Raw genomic sequence first — 17,582 nt, forward strand, 5'->3', positions numbered from 1 at the left:
TAGGATTCCTTATTGATAAATCTAACATACCTTCTAAATACGTCCCTTTTACACTTGAAATAACACCCCTATAGTCACCTTTACAGTAGTATTACCCAATGTAGCAGACATAATAGAAAATCAGACATAATATAAACTCACACGTTAGCTTTGGGAGACTTCCTGGTTTTTCCACCAGTATCTGGACACTAGTACTTCTTGCTGCGGATATTGTCTCACCAATGTAACATAATGTACCATTACTGATACCTAGTGACCAGTGTAGAATATTACATAGCACAACGTGTCTTTTAATGCGTTTTCTGAATGCCTTATATGTGTATTTTAGTATTTAGCCATGTTATGCGTAAATGCTTAACTTGGGCCAAAAATACATAACATTAACTTAAATGTGCATATTTGTTACTAATTCTAGGCAAGTAGTAGACCACGGAACAGCGATGATTTATTAATATACTTGGAAATGCCATGATAGTGAAGTCAAGACGACTATCTCATATATCTTATATAAGCAATAAATACATTTTTAGACCATTTTTACAGTTTTATCATCACCTGTCATAGTGCAGTGTTACTGCATCTATTTGCCTTGACTTGATTAGTTGGAGTTCCAATCCTGTGAGGTTTTACTGCACTTTTTCTGCTCTAAGCTCATAAATTGTCACGTTTCCCCAGTGTGCTTGAATGCAGATCTTGCTAAGATCCTGTGTCTGTGTTTCACTCAGCTGTTCTGAAAACAAAACGTAAATATTGAAAATTGTAAGGGTATAAAGGACGTTTTGTTTTATCTCCCCCATCAGATCAAATTTGTGCATCAGGCGGCTTCTTACTCTGATGTAATAATATGAATTGTTATGAGAAACTTGGCTCTCGGCTAGTTTAAAGGTCAGGCATGTGTTTGCTTGGTTGTGTGTGCAGAAATGTTGTGAGTAAAGCAAAACAAAGTAAAGCTGTAGTTTTAGACGAGGACGACTGAGACACATTTATAACCTTAGTCAGTTTTAAGTATCATTAACATTAACAACATGTACTTCTGAACAAGTGACAAACGTGGCCGCCAGGTGGGTGGTGACTAGGTGGTAGCACTTGGCTGACATTGTATCACGACATCTCGACATATGGACAAGCATGCTTTGTCATTTCATTTTTCATTGACATACATGTAGATTTCAATCAGTGGACAAGGCATGATATGCTGCGATAAGCGACAGCATCGGCAGCCGGCAACTGCACGTGCTGTGGTGTCCGTCTAATGTCTTCCCACAGAGCCGATTTCCCCCTCGTCCAGATTTGTTTGTATGCAAAGCCCTTTTCAACCCCGTACGAACTGGCTGTTATGTAACCATGATTGACTTCTCATTAAGGAGCCATGCAGGGATCTTAACACCAAGACTGCATGCAGCTCAGCAACGCAGCGGCTCCTCATCAGGGAGCACTAGTGGGAATCGAGGATCATTACCGCCTCTAAAACACAACTTGACTGCACTGAACTGTGGGAGCCCGGGTGCTTCTAGAATAAATCTACACAAACAGATGCCCAACAACCCAACTGAGCTTCCAGCTATACACTTTATTATGCATACACACATACAAACATGTGAGTGTGCATTATTCCTCGAAGAAAATATTCAAATGATGCTTGTCCAACTCTTAGCGGAGGGTTTGCCAAACTATAGCATGCATGTTATGCTGGAGATGAGCTTTGTTGACTGACGCTGTCCTTATTTTCTCGCTTCTTTTCACAGAATGAGAAACCTCTGGGTCATTCAGCGAGCAGATCCAGCAATATATCAAAGGTGAGACTTTCCCTCATCTGACATTTTTCTATTCATGGTGCATGCAAAGCGAGTCGTAAGGACATTTTAGCCAATGAAAGGCACAAGAAAATAAAACGAGTAGAAGTGCTTCATATGTGGCGATGATAGGCCATACTGTGATCGCAGACACTGCAAAAAAACAACAAAATAACACACAAAATGTATTCTGTTTTTCAAACACTAAAGAAGTATATTAAGATCATGAAAGTTAATTCACTCACTTATTTTTTTAAATAATGGGAATGTTCTTCTCCGAATGTTCTGAACTCCGTTTTAGATCGAGATTGGAGGAGTTCCACGGAGGAGTTATTGTGGCGGTCTGCATGGATTGCACGTAGACAGAAATTGGATAGCATCAATGTATTTATGATAAGACCACTCCCTAATATGAGCGAACTGGAGATCCCTGCAGTAAATTTTATCCCGGTAACTTTTGAGGCCAATCAGAACCCTGAAGAAGGTAACTTGCGGAAAAGACAGAAATGGTGAGTGGAGGAAAGGCGTAGTCATATGTAGGTGTGGACTGATGGTTATGAGGTGAGCCCAGATGGGCAGTAAAGATGACTTCTTCCACCTCAGCGTACAGGGAAAGCAGACACACCTCCTTCCCCATCATCCTCATCTATTTTCTCTCATCTTTCCTTCCCCTCCCTCACAATCCTGCTCCTCCTGAGCCTCTTAAGAGGATAAACCATTTACTTGTGCTGAGACATGTCAGGGTCACTTAGCACTCCCATCTAATGTGTCATCCCTGAGCCGCTCTGTCTTTAAACGCGAGTGCCGTGGAAGTCATTGCACCCACGTGACTCACTTATTGTTGCTTTAATGGTTTAGTCCAAGTTACGGTGCAACTCCTGCGACTTTGTCACCACTCTCGAAGGACATCACGCATCCAACCTCATCACCCGGTTCCTTCGGGAAAAGTGTGCGTAACAATATGATAGGCATGAAATATGAACATGGTTCTCGAATGTGACAGTTATAGCTCATAACCGGCCAATCGGCTAATCTTTCCCGCTCCTTCCTCAAGGGAAATGACACTCACTTATTACATTGTTGTCATCGGAGTCTCGGCACTTACATTAGTGAGTCTGGGAAAGGTCACTCGCTCAAGCTGGAGGGGAAAGTAGCCGTATAAAAAAACTCAGGCATAGTTACTATATTGGCCCGAATATAAGACGACCTTCCTTTTTCAGGACTCATTTCTGAAAACGAAGTCAGAAACAAAACAAATTATTGTTGAAATGACTAGTAGATTTGCAATGGAAAAATGAATACAGGTGGAACTCTGGTTGGCATCATTAACCTGTTCCACAAAGCCCAACTCAAGCTGAAACCTAATCGAATGGAGTCAGTTTTTCCCTTACGAAATAATGGAAATCCAATGAATCTGTTCTCGGCACCCAAAAATGTTAACACAAAACACTTTGTTACGTGTAGTTTTACAATTATAGTTTTAAATGCAGAAAACAATTTGAAATGCATATCCATACAAATAGATTATGAACGAAAGAGAAATGAATATTTAACTTCACCCTGGTTTCACCTTGGTTTCTCACCCTGTAACTTTCTTGGGCTCTGTGGCGGGTTATTTTGCAGCCGTGATCAATAAGAAAAATAGACTTGTGGTCCAACTGTGTTAGCTAAGAGCTACAGACTCAACCACTGATAACCTCATAGATGGGGAATGGAGCTGGGGAACAATGACTTCCGGTTCCGCTAACACACTGCTAACAAGGCCGTTTTGTGAGTAAAAATAGGTTCCGAACACAGTTGGACTCGGGCAGTGTATTAATAACACGACAAGACGCACGCCATATTGTTTGCTAACCGGAAAATGTACGCAAACTGAGGCAAAATGTTTGCGTCAGTTTTCAATGTGAACCTAAAAATCGGCTAACCAAGGTTTTACTGAATGTTTCTTAGCTGCTCTACAGTTAATTGATGACTCTTCATTGATGAACATTATTAGCATCGTAACTCCTGCCCTGTTAGCTAACTTGCTAACAACCTTTGAGACACGTCTGTGTCATGGCTTCATCTCCAGGTCACAGGTTTGTGTGAGTGACAGGAAGAAAAGCTCTTGACTCGCTTGGAGTAGACATTTTACGCCGCCCGTTTGCATGTATAACTCTCCAGACAGGACAAGACAACACAACTTTTTTTTTTAGTCATTTTTTTGTTGTTTTTTTTGGCTCAATACAGAATATCAGAGATGTATTTTGGTTACCTCGTAGCAGAAAACGAATACCTCTCTGATGGTGTCAATCAAAACTGAGCGTTCTCTTTGTAAAGGCAGAATCTTTGATACAGGCCTTGTGCTGGATCTCAGTCCATGCAGGCTTGCATACCTAGTGAGTCTGCATTATGATTCTATATATTCTTTTTTTCAAAAGCACTTTCCCATGGAGGCTGCTTGAATGCAAAGACCTCAAAGTCTGCAGGACATTTGGCATGCACAGTTACCTCCCTGTTTGAAGCAGCATGCTGCAGCCTTGACGCAAAGGGCCAAGTACTGTACTTTCATAAAGACATGACGCCTCCATCAGGGTGCATGTTGGTGTTCGGAGGTGAATAGAAACGCCTACTTGGATTTTCACCCTCACTTTGTCTTTTATCGATTTCCACCTTTCATAGTGTTTTCATTGAGCCACCCTATTGTGGAGACATACTGAATAATGTAAGATGTCGGCTAATGGCTATACAGAAGCTGAGAGTTCCATCACTCGCTGCTGAATGAGTCGAAGAGGTTTTATCTGCAGCCTGGTGTTTGTGTTGAGCACCGTTCCAGTGTGTGCGTGTGTGTTTGGGGTGGGAGGTGAGGTGGAATTAAAGTATTACACTGGTCATAAAGATAAAGCAGGCGAGCAGCCGCTCAGTAGACTGGTTTTGGGTTCCAGCCAGACATCTGGCAGGTGCTCTAAAAATTCAAACCACGGCGGTTTGGCAGAGTTTGTGACCGTTTTGTGTGTCACTGACTGGACCGGTGGTTGGCTCATTGGTTCTCATTGGGTCTGCTTACCACTGCTGATGCGGGACTTTTAGCCAAGCCATTGTAAAGCCTGTATTTGTTTCCCCAACCACTACTTTAAATGGTTATTATTAGCCCTGGTAACTCCCCAGATTTTGCAGCCATGTTCGGTGCCGGTCTGTATGGCTTGGATAGTTTTTAGATTCCGCCAGTTTCATACAGCAACATGAAACATGGCACGGGTATCCTGATGAGACACACACACAAATCTCAACAACCCATGCTTGAAAACACACGGGAGCCAGCAATTTTGGCGAAAGGGTCATTTTTGCCATTTCTAGAGGCACTACTAAAACTGTACACAATTGCTACCAAATTTTAACCATATATACTACACTAACCCGTGGTGCTAAATTAGTGAACATTTGAGTTTCAGCGTGTGTGGGTGGAGCATGGCGGTGAAGTTTGACTCACTGAAAAACACGCAAAACTTTGTTTATTACTGCTTGCTGCTTTTGGCGCTGAACTCAAAAGTATCTTATTGGTTTCTGACAGGAAAACTTGAACATTATTATCTTTGGAAAGACATTTTTTTCCTACAGCTCTTTTATTGGATGCCATTAGGTTGTGGCCAGTGAATGATTCCTGCCCATAACAGTGTTTAGACATCAAATGATTTGAACTGTAATGATCAGTGCATTTTGCCCATCGGTGTATTTAAATAAGCAGCTGTGGTCATTTTTAGTCTCTTTCTCAAAATTCCGCTGCCACTCTGCTGATTGCCAGTTAGTGCAAGCTGATGGGAGGTCCTGTTGAATCAGATGGAGCCTGAAGATTTAGGAGTCTCAAGTGCCAGATTAATGATTGGCCAATCAAATCAAATGGCTTTCTCGCGGCCATTTGCAAAAATCACCTAGCCCTCAAATCATCTCATGAAAGCGTGGCTCTGCTCTTACTTTCACTGCAGATGGTCTCCTACGTGCATTATATTTTATTCCGTTTATTACCAACCATATGACATAGCAACATATTGCCATCTTTGAGCAGGTGGTATCCACATCAATCCTCCTGGAAGACGTAAATAAGCTTGGATGAGGAATCTGTCAGACAGGGAGAGATGTTACATAATCCAGTTTTGCTTATTTATTAATTGGGAAATGTTTAATAAATGACAATACAGCAACAACCACACCTGAATACCATTGTCACAACTTCCATAGGCCAAAGTACACCACCTGCCAAGAGATGCCCAGTAAGAACAAACACAGCCTCCCACGCCATCCGTGCAATCACGACCTGTCTGTATGTTTGATTTGTTTCCAGCTGACGCCAACAGTGGAGTCATGTCATGTTCCCATAGTCGGCCAGCTACTCGGCGTGCTGTCAGCCTACCTCATTAAATATAGCAGCTGTTGCATAAGAACCATTTGCGTCGCTGATCTTATCTTGCAGTTCCACAGGATGTGAACCTTGCGTTCTCGAGTGGAAGTAAACATGAATATCGAGATGGAGCTACATGATGTGACGATACATGAGCATTTCTTTCTTCTGAGATAACATGCAGCGATTCAGGGGGCGTATAAATAAGATAAACGCGCGGTTGTCATGCATGAGTGAAAGAGGAAATATGTCATTCATGGGCAGGCTGAAGGGCATAGCTCGACATGGGAGCGTCTATTGATCAGTGTCAGACCATGAACTATAAAAGTCGCCCCAGTTAGAGATGAAATCAATAGGTAATTAGTTTCATTATCAACATAATTATCAACAAAGTGAACCCACTTGGGATTTACATTAGCAACCCCAAACCATGATCCTCTTTTGACTATACTTCCAAACTTAAAACTCTCATTTTTGTGTGTTTGGACTCATTATCATATTGGTCAAACTGTAACACAGTCCAGTTTCCCTCGGGAGGGGATCGCGCTCTGCTTCACAATGTCACACGACATGGTGGACTTCATCATCACTGCTGCTCAAACCATGGCGCTACCGCCACCATGCTTGACTGGAGGCAAGACACCGTTATGTTGCTACTCACTTTTGTTCCCGGTTCTTCAGACTTTTCATGGCGTTTTCAGTGGATAGTAAATCTGTTCCACTATACAAGCTGTACACCGACTACTCCATGAAGTATATCCAAGTGTCATTTCTATAGTATTGTCCCTTGAGAAGGTATCATAAAGTGTAGTGGCTTTTGGCAGAAACTGTGTCTTCCATATTTAAGTGTATTTTTGATTAAAGTGCATGTTGTTGCTTTCAGGCGGGAAGCCCAACCTCTGTGAACGCTCCATCCAGCTTCTCAAGAACGTCTGTGTCTCCCTCCAGCCAAGACATCTGCAGGTACAAGCTTTTTGTTTTTAACTGTAATTGTCATATTTGTGAACACAAGGACAGCTTGTATGGGGCAGACGTACTGTATTAGTGGGCCCCATAGTGCTAGAAATGGATTTTTATTTGTAAAATGGGTCATTGAGTGTGACATTTCAGTGTCAGCCCCCTGAAACATTTCCCCACCCCTCTCAAATGTCTTTGTCCCTTTTTGTCCTTTTCCACTGCCCCCTTCCTACTGTCCGTCACCACTGTGTCCTCTTACATTACAAACATACACTCGTATGCACACACCAGCAGTCCACATCAGGAGTGTCAGAAGCAGACCACTGTTGTTTTCTTGGCTCCAAACGCTAGAAGTTCACAAGGTTCTGGAGGTACAGTGACCACCATCTGCTCAGTCTCGCCACCCGTCCACAAACAACGAGACTGGCTCTCAGTGCTGCGCCCGTCCTCGGTCAACATTCGCCCTCCGGGTTCGCTTCGCTTTTCGGTGTCACTCAACGACGTGGGCCAGCGTGTGGACAGCCTTTATCGGGGCCTGAACTTTATCGATCGCACCTGTTCCGAGGGAGAGCTGGAGCTGAAGCCCCTGCCCGCTCAGCCTGAGGGCTCTGATCCGAGGGCGGCGGACACTGTAAAAAATGGAACATCAAGTCCGGCCTTCTTAACACAGCCCCACCGTGTCCCCTCTTTCACTAACAACTACAAATACATGTTGAGCTTCCCCGTTAATAACCACCATCCATCAAATGCCGCCCAACCCATCCGTCCTCCTCCCCCTCCACCGCCCCCTGACCAACCCCATCGCTCTCCGAGCTCCAACTTCCTCCGTCTGCTCCTCCCGTTCTCCCGATCCTCAACCTTGGCTAGCCTGCAGTGTTCCGAGCTGGATGGCTACGCCTCTCACCCTCATATCAACAAGACCGCCAGCGCCATCTTGGAAGGCAGCGAGTTGGAGTTCGCGCCCGAGGAGCTACCGGCGGAAGACGCCCTCACGGAGAACCGTTGCACTCACCCTCCACGAGAAACGAGCACAGCAGAGAAGAGCACGAGTCATCTGGCCCCCTTGTGCTACATGGATGAGGACAGCGACCTGGACCGCTGCCCGTCCCCTTTGTCAGAGAAAACTGAACCACAGTCCCCCTACTCACTGTCTGGCGACTGCTGCAGGTGGGTGTCTGGATGGTTCATGCCCACCCCTCCTGTGACGTGTTAGAGCCCACACCACCCCTGTGAGTGGAGTAGTAGACGCTTTGTAGACGCATAGTCTGATACCTGCAGCATTTGTCCTCAGACCAGCTGTTAGTAGCAAGAGAACCTGAGACACACACACACACACACACACACACACACACACACACACACACACACCCCGCAACTAAGTGTCCTTATTCATGGCTATCCAGCGTAACTGTTCCCCTTTTTATGTTGGTTTTTTTTTTGTGACATCATCCTTTTTTCCTTTGTGCTGCCTTCTGTTTGTTTCCAAAAATGTTCAAGTAGAGGCAAGGAATGCGACGATTCTCAAAACGCTACACCAGTGGCACTCGTACCATAGTTTGAGAATCCATGGAATCGGTGTATTGAGGTTGAGGCCAGAATCTTAACGTCTCTTTCGCCCTTGCACGGCATGGTGGAACACGGAATAACCAGGTACTGCAAGGTACCATTTCAGGTCAGCCCTGGATCCAAGCTACGGTATGTCAATAACAGACATGTTATACTAACAGCCAAAAAGAAGAAAAATAAACTAGCTTACCCTACTGCCGCAGTACTGCACTCCAGTCTCCACAATTTGCTGAAGCGGCCCTCAGTCTCCTCTTGAATAAAACTGGTCTCCTTGCTGTGGTCAACAGCCACATACCAAGAAGTACAGGATACCCTCATTCTTCTCCACCGGTGTTGTTTGCGTGTCTCGTTACGGCTCATGCCTTCGACCCAGCATGGTTTTTGAACTCTGACACTTTGACACTGCAGAGTAGTGTTGGTACTACGCCGTGGAAGTGGAGCATTGGGTTTGATATTGATTTAACAATACATTTATACATATGCAATGCATTTTTTTTATGGTTGTGGTTTTGTGCAGAATGTAACTAAAATATTAGACGCAGTTCTCGGTATGATGCGGAACAGTAATCCACCAAAACCAAACAACCACAATAGCAACCATCAGTTAAATTAAGCCCACGTTCCTGGTCCTGCATACTCATTCCCCTCGTCCTCCTCCCGAACGTCGGCTGTGCTGTGATGAGGAAACACGAGAGAGAGCAAAGAACCTGAGATCCTGTGGAGGATTAATGGCTTCAAATTGGCTTTTTGTCTGTACACGCACACACCCAAACAAACAAAGTCATGGAAGCTTCCTATCAGGTGGATGGAAGCATGCGCTCACAGCAGAGGATTTTCTTCGAATGCTTTTTTTTGGGGGGGGGGGGTTCATCTTCCATTAATATTACTCAATGACAACACAACTGAACACAAAATGCAGTTTTTAAATGACGAAAAACCTATTGAAGACAAGGAGTGGCCTTGTCAAAGTCCTGACTTGAATGCTATTAAGATGCTGTGCCATGACCTTTGAAAACCCTCCAATGTGGCTGAATGACAACAATTCTGCCAAGATGAGTGGGCCAAAATTCCTCCACAGCGACGTAAGAGACTCACTGCAAGTCATCGCAAACGCTTGATTGCGTTGGTGTGGCTAACGGTGGCCCAACAGGTTATTAGGTTTGGGCACAATCACTTTTTCACACAGGGCCACGTAGGTTCGGATTTTTTTTTTCTCCCTTAATAAAAGTTTCATTGAAAAACTTAATTTTGCGTTCAGTTGTGATGGCATAGACTAATATTTGAACTTCTAAGTGTAACAAAGTGTAAGCAAAATAACTAAGTGTAAGCAAAAAAATAAGCAATCAGGAAGGGGGCACATACTTTTTCACACCAGTGTGTGCGTGTGTGTGTGTGTGAGAGCGAGAGAGAATGTTGCACTTGCTGCACATTTAATGCTGACATGTTGCAACATCACCTCTGCCATGCTACAATTACTATTAGCAGGAAGTGTGTTTCGCTGCTCAAGCAACTGCATGTTATTTCCACCCCGTGCCCCAAACGCAAGGATGTGCAGTCTGCTTAGACACATGCTGCTGGCTTGTTTGGGATGAAAAACCTAACTTGAGTCTTGGTGTCTATTTCTTTGTGTCATTGTTTGTTTGTTAGCATGATTAGCATCACTGTCAATGAAAAGCGTGTGTGTGTGTGTGTGTGTGTGTGTGTGTGTGTGTGAGAGAACGTTTGGAAGACATACAGTACCAGTCCGCATAGAGGTGTGTCTAAACTTTGGACTGTGCATGCTTTTCATTGGACAGCAATGTTGATGTAAACAAACTACAACCTTAGCATGCTGTTAAATGAATACATTTCTCACATCCAAACTGAGCATTCTTATCTTGTGAAGGGATCTCAGCCTTGTATTGGACCTTACTAGATGTGCAGGTGTAGCCCACCTAATGTCGCAAAAGCATTTCAATCAAATACCTCAGTAAATACGCCACGTTTGTATCATCCATCATGCTGACAGACTGTACTCTTGCGTAGGATCTGTCACTGCGAAGGCGACGACGAGAGTCCGCTGATCACGCCGTGTCACTGCACGGGCAGCCTGCGCTTCGTGCACCAGTCATGTCTGCAGCAGTGGATCAAGAGCTCCGACACTCGTTGCTGCGAGCTCTGCAAGTACGAGTTTATCATGGAGACCAAGCTGAAACCCCTACGCAAGGTGAGACCTTGATTGCATGCCTTGAAGTGCTCATGGCATCTGAAAAAGTTAGAAAAAGAATGAAAGTCCTCACTTAATAAAACATTTTTATCATACTCCGGTCGAAAACAAACAGCTATGAAATACGAGTGAAATGAAGTGGTGATTTTGACATGGCCCCAGCGAGTTTTCTGAACCGCCACCATCTTGGCTGTGACGTCACGACCAAAACACGTTCCGGGAACCAGATTTAGACAAACACAGCCATGAACTCACAGCAAAGCCAAGAAAGGAGATATTCACCACAATAACATAACATTCACTGATAGTGTTGTGATGACTGATATAAAGCCTAGGTTACAACCGGTCGTACAGGCTCCTACGGCCGGTGTACACACAAAAAACGCACTGCGCGCATGTGACGTGCTGATTTTGTAGCCGTAGACTGGCCGCAGACGTTCTGTCATGTCAAACAAACTCTTAAGGACGCTTGTATTTTTTGCAGGTTGTAAGACAAACTTACGCACTTCATGTGTCGTCCGTACGGCCACCGTGTGTCTTTCATGCGTTTTGCTGGTGTCAGGTTTTGGCAAAATGTCAATTTTTTCTGTATGTCACACTTATGGACTCCTATGTGTGTTGTGAGCCACATGTGCACCCCACACATGTAATCAGTGCGGCCAACACTCGTTCAGATATTTCGTGCGATTTCAGGCAGTAACTTCTGGTGTAAACGTGACTCCTCCTGCTTCGGTCTCCAGAAGGTGTAACGAAAAGCCTAAATGGTAAATCGGACATTTGACCGTCAATTTTTCTGCACCGGTCTTTCTTGCTTCAGCTGACATATGCAGAGATCAACCTGCCATGTAATGTAATCCAATGCAAGCACGCATGCAGGTGCTTTGGAATGGGGCGGCTATAAAAAGCATGAGCATAGTGTATGTGGGTGCGTTGCGACAGTGACCTGGGCTGTTTTTAAGTAGTGGCAGCCGGCTAACAGCAGGTGTGACATATTGCAAGGCACTTTTTAAACTTGCCAGGAAATAAAGGCATGTTTAATCACACTTAAAGAGTGAACGCAGATAAAGTGTTGGCTCTTTTGGGCATTTTGCAGAGCAGCCCGGAGCGTGAGATGAATATTTTATGAAGCGACTGTGATCCTGAGCCAATGCCAACATTAGGCTTCTTGGCAAAGTAAGCATGATAGACAAGGAGCGGGGTGCAGCAGCCAGGTAGGTACGTGCACAGCGTGCCAGCGAGATGAACTAACACACGGTGACATCTACTGTCACTGCATGCATGATACTGGACTGTACATCATCATGAGTCACCATGTTTGTGTGCTCACTTAAAGGCTGTTTGACAGGAAGCTGATGAAGTCCAGATGATCAGCAGCAGCAACTATGCAGATTCATATGCGCGGCTGATAAAGACTGGCTTTTTAATTAGTGTCATGTTATGGGATTGATGGGTGCTTCAGAATACAACCATAATTACACGTTCTGCTGATGGAAATGGCTTCACAGTACCATCACAGTACCATCTCTATAGCTTTACAGCTTGTGGTATTTTAGTCACGTTTCCTGCAAAATGTACATATCATAGCTTGTGGAATCATCATGAGGAATTTGATGGCCCTCATGTTCATGTTACTGAATACTGTCATTGTTACATCCTAACAGAGCCTCAGTTATGCAAAATTGGCTTTTTAATAATGTTATGACAGTAATATGCGTCCCTAGAGCCCGTTGAGCACCAAACGTGACAAAAATCTATCATCTCCTTCAGTCCTTGCTCCACTTTTTAGACCAGGAGGCACTCAAATGGTCGCTTTTAACGTTTCGGGTTTTCATGAGGTCCTGAAGGGGAAAAAAAGAAGGGGAAAAAAAGCCTTCATCATAGACATGATTCCGCCTCTTACTCACCCCTAGCTGGGTGAGCTTTGGAAAACAAATAAAAATTAAAGCAGGCTTCGCTACACATCTTAAAATAAGCTATCCGTTAAGCGCTACAACAATTCGGTCAGCTTCAGATGCAAAGTTATAAGTTTAATCGTTTTGTTTCTCTTCAGCAAATAGCCTAACCGAGAATGATGTTGCTGTGAAAATGTGGAATGTTAGCACTGTAGCTCATATAGGCATGCTCGTGCTGCTAATGTTCCTGTCCTTCTGTCCCACTCCTTAATGTTACGTTGCTGTGTGTGATTTACGCCAAAGGCTCCTGCGCATGTGTGTGTTTCCTGGGGGGCGCGGCTTACATGCTTGGAGCAGGAAGAGCGGGGAATGTAATTCTTGCGCTTGCATTTTTAAAGGAAACACAGCTCTTGCATTGGATGTCAGTGGATTGAGTTTTGAACAAGTTTGTGGCGAATACAAATTCAACCAATCAGCGAAGGCCCAGTTAAGTAGGGTAGTAGGTACACAAAACAAACTTGAATGCACTTTTGTGACTAGGAGTGTGTGACGTGGTTCCTTGTCTACCTTGTGGCCTTATAACAAGCACATTTGTATTATCGTAATGTACGAATTTCATTTTGTGGAGCATCACTGTTGGGATCTTTGTCAGTGGAACATGATAGACATGTTTCATAATTCACATTAGCTCGCCCCGATCATATAACATAGTTGCCACACCGTGTGAGCCACACGCTTTTAGCCACCTGGACTCCCCTTCTTGTGAGTGTGTGTGCACAGTGTGTGTTTATTGTGTGTTTATGTGTGACTGGAACATGCTTCGCCCTGTCTGACAAATGTTCCCGTCTTGGCTCTCTCGGCCACAGTGGGAGAAGCTTCAGATGACAGCGAGCGAGAGAAGGAAGATCATGTGCTCGGTCACCTTCCACGTCATCGCCATCACGTGCGTGGTATGGTCGCTCTACGTGCTCATCGACAGGACAGCGGATGAAATCAAACAAGGTCGGTGAACGAAGGCGACCACTCTGTAGCTTTGTCACGTGTGTTTTTAGTAGCCATGATATAATACAGCACACACGGCATCATTTGCTCAGTGGGCGTCAAAGACTGAAAACATTTTTACGAGACAGTCCATCAGGGGACTCTTATTAAGGCATTTTATGTTCTTTATACCACTGGTGTCCAGAGGGCGGCCCAGGGGCCATTTGCAGCCCGCCGCTGTTTTTTTTTAAATTGGCCTGTGGTACATTCTAAAACAATAATTAACAAAAACAAGAAACAACTGCAGCAAAAATTGAAAAATCAGTAACTTTACAAGAATGAAGTCAAAATATGGAATATTATTAAATAATAACATTTTATGAGAATAATGTAGTATAAGGAAAAGTCATTTTAGTAGCATGAAGTTGAAACATTAAAGAGACGATTTTTTTTTTTAAGTCGTCATATTACGAGAAACAAAATGACTGAAGTTTTATTTTTTGGAAAATTATGTTGCGAAAAAAGATATGTTATGAGAATTAAGTTATAATTAGGAGAAGAAAGTTGAAATAGCTGGAAATGTTTTTTTAAAAAACAGCAGAAATGGAAAACTGCTGAACGTTTTACAAGAATAAAGTGGAAAAAAGTTGTACCTTAACGAGGGCCGTCAATCGATTAAAATACTTCATTTTGATTGATTGCATCTTGTAAATAGTGAACTCAATAAATCGCAATCGCAAGTGTGCCTTTTGAAAAAATGATTTTAAAGTTTTTAACACACCTATCAACATTCATTCTTTCGTTTTCTATGCTGCACAATTCTTTGAGACACACGTACACCAAGGTGCCGCTGTATGAACGACAATAAATAAAAAAAAAACACCCGCAGTGCTGCAATGCCTTCTCTTCTCTTTGGCGTTGGAGACCCCGTGTACTCCGGTGACAATTCAACTCACAGCGACAGCAGAAACAAATAACTGTGGTCTTGTCGAGAGAGCCGTCAGCCACGGCTGAACCAAGCTAAACCTCCCGTTCAAACACCCTTTTCTTTGTCCTCATGCTCAATGTTTTCTTCTCCACATCAACTGCCACATGGCTGCGTTTCCTCGAACTTCATTGTGGGCCGAGGGTCAAACAGGACGTGCACATGTTAGTTGCGCCTCCCCCTCCCCAAAAAAATAGCGGCGTTAAAGGGAATTCACGTTAACTCATTATTAATGTGTTACATTGGATAGCTATAATTTTAACGGAAAAAAGTTGCAATTTTACAAGAATGAAATTGTAATATCGTGAGGGAAAAATAATGTCATATTAGTCGCATCATATTGAAATATTAAAGAATAAATGAGAAACAAAGCAAAATTAAGTTGTAGTGTTTGGAAAATTAGGTTGGGGGGGGAAAGTTATAATATTATGGGAATAAAGTCATAATATTATGAGAAGAAAAGGTATGAAGTTTATTTGACTTGAAAGTTGGAATATTTTGAAAATTTTAAAATTGAGCAAAAATGGGAGGGGAAAACTACATTAGGAGGTTGCCTACAGCCACAGTTGTTAATGACCTGCCAGTAACTCCAGGCGCTGGCCTTTGTAGACCACACGCCCGGCCACTATGGGAGACTTGGCGGTGAATTGTAGCGTGCTAGTTGGAGGATTTACAATATATTGGTTATTACTCATCACATGTCAGACTTAATCAAGGCAACAGTACCCTCTGCTTGCCAAACTAGGAGCTCACATTTTGAATTAAAAAAATCAAATAAAATAAAAAAATCCCCCAACATTTCAACAAACTTTGGCGTGCCTGCAGAAGATTTTGGATGGTTTGCATGTATACATCTCTACACCTCGAACACACGACAAAAAAGGGTCAATATGGTCAAAATATTTGGGTCAATATGGTAATAGAAATGTAAAAATTTCACTTTTTTTTTTTTTTTTGAAATGCTAAAGCAGGGCAGCACGATGGCATAGTGGTTAGAATGTTGGCCACACAGTCAGGAGATCAGGAAGACCTGGGTTTGAATCTCCGTTTAGCATCTCTGTGTGGAGTTTGCGGGTTCCTCCCACATTCCAAAAACATGCATGTTAGGTTCATTGGAGACTCTAAATTTTCCATAGGTATGAATGTGGGTGTGAATGGTTGTTTGTCTATATGTGCCCTACGATTGGCTGGCGTCCAGTCCAGGGTGTACCCCGCCTCTCGCCCGAAGTCAGCTGGAATAGGCTCCAGCATACCTTTAAGCAGCATAGAAGATGGATGCTAAAGCAGGAAGTGAAACATTACATTTGTCACATAGTATATTGGAAACTGCTCATTCCTGATTTCTAAAGGCTTTATGATGTTCTAATCTTATATAATTGCGCCATTATTGTAAAAATGCTATGTCTTTGAGTAACTAAATCAATTCTAATTTCAGAACTGAACACAAAAGACTTGAAAACAAAATAATTGAATAAAATATAAATGGACGTGTCTTAAGGTAGTGTAGTTTGAGATTAAGGTTGTTTCACAAATGCATGATTACATGTTGAGTATTAAAAATTGAATATCAAAGCACTGCAACACATACAGTATACAGCATATGCTGCGTATATATGTTTTAGTTTGTCTCTAATGTTGGACATCCACTGCCTATTTATTGTCTGTCATCCAGACTCTGTGTGGCACTCAAGAAGTGCCCTCGACTGACAAGGAGGCGTGTTGCAAAAGAAAGGAACCAAAAAGAAACCCTTTTTAAAGGTGTTTTTACCGAGTAATCATCACACTATTTCTGTGGCGCTCATTGCTCTCATGCATATTAAGTGTGTCGGAGACGCTGTACAGATGGAAGCACAAGCTGTCCACATTTAGTCCCACCTAATGATTCACACTTGTTCGCGTCCCTGCAGGCTGCTGTCATGCTCAAGTCACCATAGTGATGCCGACAAACTTGAGTCAAGTCCACCATAGTGTTTTTTTTTTGTATTATTCATTGGGCACTATTGATCATTCTAATAATATGATGTGATAAATAACAATTATGCTATATAACATCACATTCAGTCAATTTGTGTGGTTTCTCATGCTTACATGTTCTTTACTCATGCAGCCCGGAGTATCCCAGGTAAACATCTGCCTTTTTAAATGTTCTTCCCATCCATCAGCCTTTCTTTTTACTTCCCCTTTTTGATGTTGATTTTACAACCCATTTACTCTGTAAATCCTTCCTCATATGGTTGGTTCATGTTTTAATTCTGGCAATAAAGGTTCAATTGAAATGCAGAGTTTTAAAAGGTCCCATATTATACTGTTTTTCAATAATTTAATGAAGTGCATTCATAAAAAGATATTGAAAGTATGTTGACCATAATCTACACCTGATGCTGGAATTTAGACAATTTAAAAGTGCTTTTAGGAAGCCCTACTGGGAACACTGTTTTGTGTGTCTGTAGCTTTAATGTTAATGAGCTGTGTTTGCCCACACCTGTCTCAGAGTGTGTCTCCAAGAAGCACCAGTGTTCACCTGTCCACTTTTTACGGATACGGTGTTCCCTTATTACATTATCTCATCACTTTTTGACGTGTTGAACTAGAAGAGAGTGTATTTGGAATACAGGAAGTGAACAAATGTATTGCAATTGATGTGAAACGGATGGGGCAGGGGTAGGATTAAAAAAGCTTTGCTTCTTCCTCCTCCTTCTGGACATGCGGAACTGTGAATTGTAATATGTGATGTATTCCAATGTACCATTACCGTCATTAAAACGTCCATTTTGTATAATAGGGGACCTTTTAAGATTAGCACCATTAGCAAGCTGTTGTTTTGCGC

General features: G+C 42.9%; 1 protein-coding gene across 5 annotated transcripts in view; it reads left to right on the forward strand.

The window, feature by feature from the left end:
* Nucleotides 1-17,582, forward strand: part of marchf8 (membrane-associated ring finger (C3HC4) 8) — a 91,897-nt gene that overhangs the window by 70,952 nt on the left and 3,363 nt on the right. For 2 of the 5 annotated variants that reach the window (XM_054799413.1, XM_054799416.1), the window contains 6 exons: nt 1,746-1,796; nt 7,052-7,131; nt 7,417-8,292; nt 10,717-10,897; nt 13,656-13,791; nt 16,863-16,877. In XM_054799413.1, coding sequence (XP_054655388.1) covers nt 1,746-1,796; nt 7,052-7,131; nt 7,417-8,292; nt 10,717-10,897; nt 13,656-13,791; nt 16,863-16,877 — 1,339 coding nt within the window. The remainder of the gene's footprint in view (nt 1-1,745; nt 1,797-7,051; nt 7,132-7,416; nt 8,293-10,716; nt 10,898-13,655; nt 13,792-16,862; nt 16,878-17,582) is intronic. The other 3 variants (XM_054799414.1, XM_054799415.1, XM_054799417.1) reach the window with 3 other exon arrangements.

Source organism: Dunckerocampus dactyliophorus, chromosome 14 (assembly GCF_027744805.1).
Source record: "Dunckerocampus dactyliophorus isolate RoL2022-P2 chromosome 14, RoL_Ddac_1.1, whole genome shotgun sequence".
NCBI classification, from domain to species: Eukaryota; Metazoa; Chordata; class Actinopteri; order Syngnathiformes; family Syngnathidae; genus Dunckerocampus; species Dunckerocampus dactyliophorus.